At 52.1% G+C, this 13,356-nt stretch overlaps 1 protein-coding gene across 1 annotated transcript; it reads right to left on the reverse strand.

Annotated features, from left to right (window-relative positions):
- Positions 1-9,421: 9,421 nt before the first annotated feature.
- On the reverse strand, positions 9,422-10,462 carry LOC128905703 (late histone H2B.L4). Its single transcript, XM_054192139.1, has 2 exons — positions 10,343-10,462; positions 9,422-9,658 (listed from the first exon to the last, which is right to left on the reverse strand). The coding sequence occupies exons 1-2, from the start codon at positions 10,460-10,462 to the stop codon at positions 9,422-9,424; spliced, it is 357 nt and encodes a 118-aa protein (XP_054048114.1).
- Positions 10,463-13,356: the final 2,894 nt, after the last annotated feature.

Here is a 13,356-nt window from a genome sequence, read left to right on the forward strand (position 1 = left end):
TTGCACAGGTTGGGAGGAGAGTGGAGGGTGCCCTTGCAGTCAGGGAGGAATGGGGACAGAGGGACAGCAGCAAACCCACCCTCCATTCAGCCACTAACCAGCACTCAGGGAACTGCTACTGAAGCTGCTGCTCCATCTGCTCCCTCAAGCCTAGTCCCTCCAGCTCATGTGGCTTCCTGTGGACATTCAAGAGCACATGCTGGTCCTCATCTCCGTGGTCAGCCTGGCACAGGCACTGCAGCTCTTCACCCAGCCATGCCCATAGCACAGCAGCTGAAAGCCTTGGGGCTGCAGGGTCTGGAGCCTGCAATATAACAAGTGCAAGGGCTTGCCAGAAAGTACACGCAGTGCTGCATTAAGCATGGAGCACAGGTGAAGGACAGGACACCTGAGAGACAGTCCCATCACCAAGCACGGCCCACACACCCCCATTCCAAAGGCCAGCACCCATCTGCCATGGCCATGCCCCTTGCTCCTCGTGCTGCAGATGACTCCAGGCCTGCCTTACCAAGTAAATTTCTCCCTGGTGCCAAGCAGAAGCAGCCATGGTGGGGAAGAAACATTAGGAGCATCAGAAAGAGGTTGTGTGGGGAGTGAGCAGCGTGCGTGTAAACGAGCCTGTAACGAGTTTGTAATATGCATGTGTGGCACGGCCTGCGCAGCGTCATCACAATGGCACAGGCACTTTCCCGCCTCATTGCCTCCCAAATGGATTTTAAATATCATTCCGAGGACACAATTATTTAAAACGCTGAACTAAACACTCGCTAATGGGAAAACGGCGTGTGGCCTGCAGCAGCCATTCCTCATGGGGCCACTCTGCCCATGTCATCCTCTTCTCCAGCCCCATGCCCTGCATGGGGCCACATGGAAGCATCATCCCCCCACTTGGAGACCACGCAGGGTACCACCAGGTAGCTGTCCTGAGCCCAGACCAATACACATTGCTTAGGTGAGAATGCACTTTTTGTCCCCATCCCATTTATGTCCTCGGACCCCAGAGAAGCCCTCTGCCCTCTCCCAAGCTTCTCTGCACCAGGGAATCGGTGACTGTGTCAGTCCCTGGGGCTCTAACAGTCCCTGGCTGCAGCTCCGTGCACAGGTGTCAGGAAGCACCTCACCAGACAGCAGGTCTGTCAGTCTCCCTCTGTGTCTGGCAGCAGGTAATACAGGGTCATACAAGGAGAGGACATTAGAAAAAGGATGCCTTCCGACCTCCACTATTACATGGCCCTGGAAATTACAGATATCACGTAAGACTTACTTTTTCACATAATTAACTTGTAAATGCCTCCTCCACTCCCACTGCACAATCCTGAGCAGGGGAGATGAAGGAAATAGCATTATTGTTGGCTACATCCAGTACTCCAGGGCAAATAGAGTATGAAGAAAGAGCACAAACAAGGAAACAAACTATTTGCAGCAATCCTTGCTGGGGAGAACATCAATGGAGAACAGCTCCAAGGCCACCATGGACCCTCAGTCCCATTTCAGTGCTGGCAACATCAGGGATAACAGAATCTCAGACAGTAATGTGTGTGCTCCTGGGGGAGAGTCTTTCTGACCTTTGGTCACCACTCATCTCCTGTTCTCCAGGTAGGGATTCTGGGCCACCACGAGTCATGGACTCAAGAGTTACCATTACTCACAGACAACAGCCCAAGGACCAAACCAGACAAGAGAAGGGACATAGACCAGCACTGTCCCCACACACCAGCAGCTGAGCACACAGAGGATGAGAGCTCCTTGCTGGAACCCTGGCTGCACTTCAGAGATTCATATTCTAACAGCTTTGGCATCACCAGAGCTATCCATCACAGCTCATTTTCCTCCGAGTGATGAGCCATTCCTGCATATACTATTTGGAACAGTGTCTAATGATGCACCAGAGCAGCCACCTGGCAGCACTGCTGCCAAGGGACACAACAACATGGGAAGAGAAATGCACACAGGTCTGCACACTGGTACCAGCATGCATTGCCCAAAGAGCTCCCTCCCCTCAAACCTGCACCACTCATAGACCAGTGAGATGCTCTGCCTCATGGTCCCCCACCCTACGAGACAAAAGAGCACATACTCTTAAGTAACTGTTCTCTTACAAAAAGGAAAATAGAGAATGCAGGCATTACTGATATTTTTATGAACACTTTGATTCAGTTTGTGACACTATAGTCTTCTTTTTGAGGGGTTTGAAGAGTGGACCAAGGCAAAAAAAAGAGGTTGCTTCTAGCCCATGGGCACTTATAGCTCGGTAAGAACAGATGAGATGGACATGAACATGGGGCCAGGGACATGCAGCACTAAGAACTCACTGGAAGACTTGCAAGGACACAAGCAGACCTGGAAAGAGACTCAAATGGTCCAAGGCAGTTCCAATACACCTTGGAAGAGTGTCCTTTTAGTGTAACCCAAGTGCTTCTGAGTCATTCTCGCAGTGATCAATTTCTTGTAAATCCCTGCTGGTCCGCACAATCTATCCCCTCCTCCCAAAGCAACTTGATTCAGATCTCACCTGATCCACCAGAGCATCATGGCACAGACAGGGCATGGATCCACAAGCCCACTCTGGAAGAAGATGAGCTGTGGAGCAGTCCTCACAAAAAGCTAATCTGTGCTAAGCATACGGAGTGATTCCTCGGAAAAGTCAAACACAGTGTTCCATCCTGTGCAGGTGTACCAGGGCAGCTCCGTGGGGAGGTACTGAAACAAGCAGCATGGCCCCTGCACAGTGAAAGGTGAACCCTCCCCCACATGGGAAATGCAAAAAAAAAAAAGAAAGGCAATTGGGCATGTTCAGTGCAGAACTCACCTTTTCAAGAGCAACCACCTCTTCCTACCTCTGAAGCTTGGTACATCTGTGCTGCAGGCTGCCCTTCTAGATTTGTGAGGAAAGTAGAGTTGTAGTAAGAGGGATATGAGGCCAATCACCAGCTCCATTCTTCCAGCCTTTGGGGGGAGGTTGGGGAGAGACATGAAGCAGGATGCACAAATTGCAGACTCAAGCACCTGCACCACTAAAGCTCCTCTTGGGCTCACTCAATGATAGATGCTCTACCAGATGCTTCCAGGAGACAGCCGCTCATCTCACCATAAATCAGCACCTTACCCACACAGACGGCGAGTTATCTGCTAAGAAAGCCAGGGTACCAGCGAGGGAAGCTGCATGGTCCACAGGCAGCCTGCCTGGAGCTGGGCAGCACCGGGCTCCTGCCCAAGCACCAGAAATATATTTGACATCAGGCAGTCAGAGAGAACCACCTCCAGGGCAGAAGCAGAACTGCAGTTCCAAGCCATTCATGAGCACTCTCCATCCCACAAAAAGCATGATGCACATCCTAGGGCTCGTGAATAGAAGTGCTGCTGGAAAGGGGGAGTAAATAGAGACCGTGGCCTTTGGAACAATAGAACAGGCTGGGCAAGGAGACAGACTGCTCACCTCCAAGATGCAAACGGCAGCCTGCTCACAATCCCACGCTTTGGCTGGGCTCTCCCAGGCCTATCTCTGATACGCCATGTCTGGCCGGGTCCCCCATGAACCTGGTCACAGGCAGCCCTGACATAGCCGCTCTCCCACCCACACAGCCTTCACCACAGCACAGCCAGCTGCAAGGGCCGGAGGAAATAAAAGTACAGCCCTGTTGGGTGAGATGCTGCTCCATGACCCATGCTCAGGACCAGTTCCAGCTTGCAGGCAGGACACTATGAAGAAAAGAGCACTCTTCGGTGCTGTCCTACAGTCAAAAAGCGAACAGAGCACCCAGTACAACCCCTACCTTCCCTCCCCCAGCCAGCCCCACACCACAGCAGCAGGGCTGGGACTGAAGGCGATATGCTCAGTCCCACGTCTACCATCTCTGTATTCTCTCTAGGAGCATCACATACATCTTGTCTGGCCCACACTACTGAGCCATACTGACCCTGATCATACAGGGACAAGCATCTGTCACAGCTCATGAGACTCATCACCTCACAAGCTTTGTGAAATCCAGGATTGCCCCACATACTGTCACCTGGGACCTACCACAGCTCTGGTTCCTCCTGACACTTCTACCCTGATTTTTTTCTGCCACCAGAAAACTTTAGAATCATAGAATTGCCCAGGTTGGAAGGGACCTTTTAGATCATTTAGTCCAACCATCAACCCAACACTGACAAAAACGATCACTAACCCATGTCCCTCAGCACCACGTCTACCCGTCTGTTAAACGCCTCCAGGGATGGTGACTCCACCACTTCCCTGGGCAGCCTGTTCCAATGCTTAATAACCCTTTCCATGTAAAAATTTTTCCTCATATCCACCCTAAACCTCCCCTGGCGCAACTTGAGGCCGTTTCCTCTTGTCCCATCGCCTGTTCCTTGGGAGAAGAGCCCGACCCCCCCGGCTACCCCCTCCTTTCAGGGAGCTGTAGAGAGCGAGAAGGTCTCCCCTCAGCCCCCTCTTCTCCAGGCTGAACACCCCCAGCTCCCTCAGCCGCCCCTCACAAGACTCCTGCTCCAGACCCCTCAGCAGCTCCATTGTCCTTCTTTGGGATCACTCCAGGAACCACACTATTCCTGATACAGGCCAGGATGCTGTTGGACTTCTTGGCCACCTGGGCACACTGCTGACCTTAGAACCAGGCATCCAGTCACAAAGTGACACCGGCAAAGAACCTCCACCACATCTCTACCCAGAGCATATCCCACATCTTTCCTTCACTCCACTACAGACCCTGAGGCAGCACCTCCATGCAGGAACCCAGGGACAGCCCTGCACACCCCAAGAAGGTGTTACACTCATGAGGCAGTCAAGCTGTCCCACCACAGCCCTCCAACATCACTCTGGACACAGCACTCACTCAGCCCTGTGGGCTGCACAGGCTCCATATGGACCACTGTCTTGGACAGAATCTGCCAAGGTTCCCTTCAGGGCCCTGGCTCACCCACGGAGAAGGCACCTGGGGACATGAACCTCCCAGTCAGCCTGAGGAAAAACAGGCAAGGGCCAGTCGTTAACATGATGGTCCAAGGCAGAACACAGGACACTTGGTCCTAGCACAGTTTATAGCCCTGCAGGACAAAATTGTCTCTTCGAAGTCACTGGAAGCAAGAAGGGATGAGGTCCACAAGTCCTAGAAAGAAAATACCCCTTGTTTCTCCTGTCAGTCCAGCTCCTTTTGCACTGTTTCTTCCTCCCCAACCTGAAAGTGAGAAATGTTTCGCCAAGAGGAAAAAAACCCAAACAAAAAAAAAAAAAGCACAACCCACCAGAAAAGCCAAAACACCTTTTAAAACAGTTGATAGGCACAAGAAAAAAAATCCTCTACTGACTGCTAACTGCGCCCCACTGACACAGAGGGATTTAGTCTCTGCTCTGACTGGTAGAGACTGATAAACAGCACATTGGTAACCTGGGCTGGTACAAAGAGGCCCAGCAGAGTAAGAAAGCACTTGAGGAACAATAGCAGGAAACTCAAAAGACAACATAAGTTTTTAGCACTCAGGAACCTGAAAACTGAATAAGGTGTTTGGAGAACTGTGGAAGAACCCACCCCACTTCCCAGAATGACCGTGGCTTTCCGCAGCGTCCTGTAGTCTCTGCTCCTCGTGGTATCTCGTATGTTCAAACAGCATCTGTTCATCCAGTGCTACCAAACAATCCAGATGGCCACAGCTCAAACTGCCTCACGATTTATGATGCAAAGGTTAAAGACATTATCTGTATTTTTAGACCTGTATTTGCAGGCAGCCAACAGGAGGTTTTGCTTTTTTAGTAGCATAAGACTGAATACCAGCTCCTGCAGGACTCCACAAGGAGAAAAATCTCCATTTATGATCTCTGTTAACAACTTGCTGAGAACTAGATAGCTCAGAGAAATCAGCCTGCTACTGGGTGCTCTATAGTTGACGTATAGAGCTAATTAAAGCTAAAGTGAATCTTCCTAAAAATTATAAATGACAGGTCTGGGATGTTATCAATCAAACTTGTGATTTGGTAAAATAAGATATACTCTACATAAACCATTTCAATTACTTATGTTCCAACCCCTTAATTTATCATTAAGTCTTAGATCAGGTTTCCTTTATTTTGCCTGGACTTAATTCCAGGCTAACGGCCCCACGCGGAACCATGCTATCCTCCTTTCCCAGAAAGAAACATCTTTCCCCCGATCCTTTATTTATGATTTTCTGCTACTCCAGTTTTATGGTTTGTTTGTTTTTAAATAAATGTCAGCAGTCCAGAGAACTGCAGCCCATTTTTTTTTTTTTCAAAACCCAGGTAAAAGTTTGGGCAAACTGACCTTGAAGCGGTTGATCCTGTCTGGCAGTCTGGTGAAGTCCCCACTGACTGGAAAAGGGGAAACATAATCCCCATTTTCAAAAAGGGAAGTAAGGAGGAACCAGGGAACTATAGGCCAGTCAGTCTCACCTCCATGCCTGGTAAGATTATGGAGCAGATCCTCCTGCAGGCACTGCCGAGGCAGAAGAATAACAAAGAGGTGATTGAGTACAATCAACACGTCTTCACCAACGGCAAATCGTGCTTGAGAAACCTGGTGGCCTTCTATGAGAAGGTCACAACATCAATAGACAAGGGGAGAGCAGCTGACATCATTTACTTGAGCAAACCTTTGACACTGTCCCACATGACATCCTGCTCTCCAAGCTGATAAAATACGGGATCGATGGACTGACAATTCAGTGGACAAAGAACTGGCTTGACGACCACACTCAAAGAGCGGCTGTCAATGGGTCCATGTCCAAGTGGAGGCCAGTGACGAGTGGAGTCCCTCAAGGACCGGTACTGGGACCGGTCTTGTTTAACATCTTCATCAGCGACATGGACAGTGGCATAGAGTGCACCCTCAGCAAGTTTGCTGACGACACCAAGCTGCGTGGGGTGGCTGACATGCTGGAGGGAAGGGATGCCATCCAGAGGGACCTTGGCAGGCTGGAGAGGTGGCCCCATGCCAACCTCATGAAGTTCAACAAGACCAAGTGCAAGGTCCTCCACCTGGTTCGGGGCAATTCCAAGCACCGGTATGGGCTGAGCAGCAACTGGCTTGAGAGCAGCCCTGAAGAAAAGGACTTGGGGATACTGGTGGACGAGAGGCTCAGCATGGGCCGTCAGTGTGCACTAGCAGCCCAGAAAGCCAATCGTATCCTGGGCTGCATCAGGAGAAGCGTGGCCAGCAGGTCGAGGGAGGTGATTCTCCCCCTCTACTCCACTCTCGTGAGACCCCACCTGGAGTACTGCGTCCAGTTCTGGAGCCCCTACTACAAGAGAGATATGGATGTGCTGGAATGTGTCCAGAGAAGGGCCACGAGGATGATCAGAGGGCTGGAGCACCTCTCCTATGAGGACAGACTGAGAGAGTTGGGGTTGTTCAGTCTGGAGAAAAGGAGGCTCCGAGGAGACCTCCTAGTGGCCTACCAGTATCTTAAGGGGGCCTCCAAGAAAGCTGGGGAGGGACTTTTTAGGATGTCGGGTAATGGTAGGACTAGAGGGAATGGATTAAAACTAGAGATGAGTCGATTCAGGCTGGACATTAGGAAGAAGTTCTTCACCATGAGGGTGGTGAGACACTGGAACAGGTTGCCCAGAGAGGTGGTGGAAGCCCCATCCCTGGAAGTTTGTAAGGCCAGGCTGGACGGGGCTCTGAGCAACCTGATCTAGTGGGAGGTGTCCCTGCCCATGGCAGGGGGGTTGGAACTGGATGATCTTTAAGGTCCCTCCCAACCCTGACAATTCTATGATTCTACAATTGTATGTTCCCATCTAGCTGCTATTTAACAGCTTTTTTTTTTAACCGACAAATGAACAACAAATTAGCTTTCTTTTGTTTTAATAATATTTTTTAATCAAATAAACATTTTTCTATCAGAAACAGATGGTATTTCTGTACTTACTGTGTACTTATTCCAAGATTTTTTGTTATTGTTTATATATAGAATCCTGTAGTCGTTTCTCTGCTACCTACAGATGCTTTTAACCTGCTTTACGCCTACAAGTCAGCAAGTATTTTCCACTTGCCATCTATGTAGCATAGATGCTACATTTTCGTTACACCATGCCCCAACACCCCAGTTGCAGCTTTCTCTGAACTAGGTTTGGTTTTCAGCCCAATTTTGAGCTCCCTTCATCAACAGGTCCCAATTCTATCAGCATCTGAAAAGGTTTTAGAAAACAACATTTTATCTTGCCCCCTACCTGCTTGAAACTAATTTGACAGAAACCTTTACTTACAGCTTTCCTCCTCTGAAGTGTGACAAACACAGAAGTTTCCCATCTGCTCATTGCGCTTACGATGAGGACAAGCCCTTAGTAGCAGCCAACTTCAAAGTCCAGTGGCTAGCTCATCCTTATTCATTGTAAGGGGCCAAGAGTACAGTAAACTCATTTGAGCTGCAAAAGGTTGCACTGGAAAACTGCAGAATCTTTAGGTGCCACAGCAGCTTCCCCAGTTGGCATCAAGCTTCCAACCTGCGCTCCCCGTGACCGCCGTACGGAGGATCGGGGAAAGGCAGTTTAACCAGCACCGTGCGATAAACCACCACAGGTTTGTGGCCCATCCTCTGCCCGGGTCTGGGTTAAACCCATCCACCGCCCCGGGGCGGCAGCACCTTCATCCCCCGACGACACCCGCATCCTCCCGCCCGACCTCGGACCAGCCGCCGCCCCCCCCGCGACCCCCGGCACTGCCCGGGACCTGCGCGCTGCCCCCTCTCACCGCCGAGAGCCCCCGCCTGTCGCTCCGTGCCCGGGCCGGGCTCCGCAGAGCAGTGCGGTCCTTCCCCCTCCCGCCGCCCCCACCGTGGCGACGGCCGGGACCGGATCCGGAGCCCCTCCGCTTCTCCCGCTCCGGCCGGGAGCTCGGGCCCGGCTCCGTGGTCCCACCAGCCCCCGCTCCCCGCCGTCCTTCCGCGGTGGGGTCGGCGTCTGGTCAGCCCCCGCGGCGGCGGCGCCCGGGGCTCGCCGCGGGAGCCGAGAGAGCGCCCGCGGCGGAGACCACCCGTCACCTCGCCCCGGGCCCCGCTGGAGGCGGCCACGCCGGGCGGAGAGGTCCCAGCGCGCCGGGCCGGCCCCCGCCGGAGCGGGGCTGGCAGCAGTCAGCGCCGATGGGCCGGCGCCCGGCGCAGCGGCCCCCACAGGACCGCCCCCGGCTCCAGCGGCCGCAGCGACGGCGGGGGGCTCACCCTCTGGCTCGGCATCCCCCGCCGGCAGCCCCAGGCCCCGCCGCGGCTGCGAGGAGCGGCGGCGGCTCCGGGCCCGAGCCAGCCGCGCCCCAGGCCGGGCCCCGCGGGTGGATGCAGCCCCCGCGCCGCCAGGGCAACCGCGCCGGCCCCACGGTGACGGCGAACGCGCCCCCTCCCCCGCCGCTGTCGGCGCCATGACAGACGGGCCCGGTCAATGCAGCGGGGTTTATTGGGGCCCAGGCAATCACTTGCTGCTGGTGTACTTGGTGACGGCCTTGGTGCCCTCAGAGACGGCGTGCTTGGCCAGCTCGCCGGGCAGCAGCAGCCGCACTGCTGTCTGCACCTCACGGCTGGTGATGGTGGAGCGGTGGTTGTACTGGGCCAGGCGCGAGGCCTCCGAGGCCAGCCGCTCAAAGATGTCATTGACGAAGGAGTTCATGATGCTCATGGCCTTGGAGGAGATGCCAGTGTCTGGGTGCACCTGCCAAGCGGTAAATCAAGCACCGTCTCACCCACCACCCTGGAGGGAGCAGGGACCCCAGAAAAATGGGCCCCACTTCCCACCCCAGACTGGGCACCCTGACCCCAAAGTGACCCACAGCTGCTACCCTGAGGGTCTTGCATTGTGTGACACTGGCATTAGCCTGAGGGGAGGCCCCGTGGTGCCACAGTGGCTTTGGGATGGCGCTGGCAGTAGCCTCCACACAACCCCCTGTAAGGGTTGGAAATGCCCACAGCCTCCGAGTCCTGCAGGATCATGCAGAGACTGAGGCCTAGACAACTCACAGACACCTCCATAAATTCTTTTTCTCATCCCCTCAACAGAGTTTACCAGAAAGGTTTAATACTTACTTATAGGGCCAACAGCAGCTGTTCCTGCCCTATTGACTTCTATTCCGTTACTGCTTTAGGCAGAGCCACACACTAGAGCTTATTCTCTCCAGGAAAGCCTTTCTGGTCTAGATCCATCTCTTGCCTCCTACCCCAAGAACCAACACACTCTTCTGAGACTCAGCTGGGGCTCTCCTGTACCCACTCACTCTTCTTGTCATCTCACTAAAAGCAGATTTTCCTTCCTTCCTCTTTATAAAGAGCTTAACATGCAATAGACAGAAGTAACTTTACTGATGAAGTATTTTCAAGCAGAAAAGGAACATTTACTCACCTGCTTCAGTACTTTATAGATATAGACTGAGTAGGTTTCCTTTCTCTTAGGCTTCCTCTTGGCTTTCCTGTCCCCAGTGGTGGGACCATGGCCATGCTTCTTCCCAGCCTCTACACTCATCTCAGCCCCCAGCAGAACCACTGGAGGCCCATGGGGCTGGTTATATAGCAAAGGCAGCAGGACCTCACCTGTCCCAGGTGCAGCCCCCGAGGAGCAGGACAAACACACAGCTGCAACTGATGATTCCACTTTGCACTACGTGACGGGCAGTTGGCCTGAGGGGATCTTGGAAGTAACTGATTCCGTTAAACTTTCAGACCTGAGAAAAAAGTTTGAGTGCAAAGAGGTGGGCAAGGGTAGTAGTGTCTTGTTTGCATGGGCAGAAGTGCTAAGAAGAGCTATTCCTGGGTCCATCCAGGGGTTTGGTGAAAGGAGGTTTCCTGTGTCGGTGGGAGGGTGTAAATCAGAGTACTCCAGGTATTGCTTCCGGAACCAGATGGTGGAACCACTCGTGTGCTATGGAACAGGTAACGCAGCCAGCGGAGACATAGTAACTGGGGGAAACATTGGTTTAGCGACCGAATGACGGCATTACAGACATCCCAACCTTCCTCCCTCTATCTCAGCCAGCCTGCTCTGGGGAGCCCTGCCCGCTGCACACAGCGGGGCCTTGGCGGGCAGAAGGAGCAGCGGGAAGGGAGAGCTGACACCTGAGTGTGTACTTGGTCTGTCTTGGAAACCAGTGATCACACTAGTGACAGTAATTAAGCCAGGAAAAATATGTGCAGCAACACAGTAGAGAAGTGAACAAAATAGATAAGGTTTTCTGTCCTTTAGATAGAAAAGGAAGCCCTTCTCTCAGCCCGCACCACAACAGGTATTTCATAAAAGGGTAATACTAGTATGGACCTTTGGGGGAGACGCTGGTGTCTCCTGCTCAGGGACATGTTATACTGCCACGTCCTTAGCAAGTCACATCTTCCAAGGACTGAGCTTGGGAGACCTGATCATCAGTGGCTCTGCCAGTGCTAGTACAGCCTATAGCGTTTCACTGAATTTAGTGTTATTCTGGGCCTGTCCTCATGGGGAGGCACCTGACCACCCACCCACCCCTGTGCAAATAAACATCACAGCGACAACCCGGGGCTAAGTGTCACAGAAGGGCTTCTTGCAGCCAGGAACTGGAACATCAGTGGTCAGTTGGGACAGGCTGGCATGGTCGTGTCAGCACATCTGCGAAGGGGAAGGGGCTTGGGCATGGAAGAGATGGGGCAGTGGGATCCTTCTGGGAACGGGAGTGGCACACAGTCTGTGATGTCGAACGTAAAGAGATGTCGGTGGATGACTCTTACGGGAAATACGGAGCAGGCAACATCCCACCCACCCACCGAGGAACAGAGCTGTAAACAGCCGAGATCTTCGTGCTGGGGGAGATCGCTCACTGCGGATGGAGCTGGTGTATGTTCTCCATCCGTCGCAGCTCACAAAGGCTCTCTCATGCTGAAGGAGCTGTTGGCTGTTGTATCTCTCCACAGCTGCAGCCATGTCTGGCACCAGCAGTTATCCACACTCAGCTTGTTTTTCTGACAAAATGTTTAGTTAGAAGGAAGGCCTGTGGTGGATGAGGAGCAGTGGCTGGTCTAAGCACAGGGAGCCGTTATATAGCAAGGGCGGAGGCTCATCCACTGAGCAGTACAGTCACGTTTGAGCTCCCAGATTTGGGGAATTACCATCTGCTTCCCTAGATTGCATGTGCTTCCGTCTGTCCATTCTGGAAGTCGTGCACTGGGCTTGACTCATCCTCGTGCTATTTTTGTAGAGTATGCATCAACTCACAACACAAAGAGAAGGGAATCCCACAACCCTGCACTTGATGCAGTATCTGCTGCTTCTGGCTGTAGCTGTGTTAGAGCCAACCTCACTTTTAGACCACAACCAAGAGTAACGGTGTAGAGGCTCTAGGCCACTTCTTTCACAGAAATGACCATCCTAGCAACTAAGGAGCAATTCTCGTCATTTATCTAGATACAGTTTTGCTTTTGTGCATGATCAGAAAAGCCCTGGCTGAAACAGTTCAAAATGCCTCTGTCTGTCTGTCACAGAAACCAGTGCTGCAGAATGTATACCCGCCACAGCTCCTTCAGCGCAGTCTAACCACCGTCACCACGGAACAGGTCTAAATGCTGAAATACCAGACTGATAAAGCACGTATACATATTCAGTTTCTCAAGTCCTGGCCTACTCACCGCAGTTACAGCTGCTTTTGCTTTGAACTTGTACCTGTGGTCCATGTTTGCCAAATCAGAGACCTGTCTGCAGCCGAGAAGTTCCCATTTCACAGCAGCAGGCAGCTAACGCAGCTCTGCTCCTTGCTACATCGGCTACAAGAATTCTCCAACTACCATCCATTGTGCTGTCACCCCGGTGTTCCTGTGCCCTGCTCAGGATTTACCATTCCCAAAGCACTCAGTGTTAAGATTATATCCTGCATTTATTATTGCCACTGTGGCTGTCAGCTACACAGATCTGCAATGTGGCAGTAAGAGTTGTTGCCAAACTTTGCTGAGAGTAAGGAAGAGTGGAAGAAACAGCTCCAGGACTTCCTGACCTCACCATTCCCCCAGCTACTTTGCAGCCCTTCCAACTCACCAACATCTTTTTAAAATCTAGGGAACAGAAGGAACAGAGACATGCGTTCATCTATTCTTGTTTCAACTTTTGTGACAGCAATGAGCCTGTACACTGCTTACTGATCTGTGGGTTGCTTTTACTTCGTCACTGTCTGTCTGTTAACTTCTGAGTGTTACACTGTGAGATATTCATTTGAGTGACTTTTCAATGCAATCTAGATTTTTCTGCAGAACTAACTTGAACTGTGTTTATACTAATCTGCATTATTTTCTCAGAAAAGACAACTTTTCTTCTGTTTTTCACAGAATCTTCAGAGTTGGAAGTGACCTCTAGAGATCATCTAGTCCCACTCCCCTGCTAAAGCAGGACTGCCCAGAGCACAT

The sequence above is a fragment of the Rissa tridactyla genome, chromosome 2 (genome assembly GCF_028500815.1).
Source record: "Rissa tridactyla isolate bRisTri1 chromosome 2, bRisTri1.patW.cur.20221130, whole genome shotgun sequence".
Taxonomy (NCBI): domain Eukaryota; kingdom Metazoa; phylum Chordata; class Aves; order Charadriiformes; family Laridae; genus Rissa; species Rissa tridactyla.

What these genes read in the sequence shown, in the direction of transcription:
- LOC128905703 (XM_054192139.1), bottom strand. Translation starts at nt 10,462, where the DNA reads ATGAGTGTAGAGGCTGGGAAGAAGCATGGCCATGGTCCCACCACTGGG. An exon ending in TCTATAAAGTACTGAAGCAG is followed by an intron (nt 9,659 to 10,342) that starts GTGAGTAAATGT and finishes ACCGCTTGGCAG; the next exon opens with GTGCACCCAGACACTGGCAT.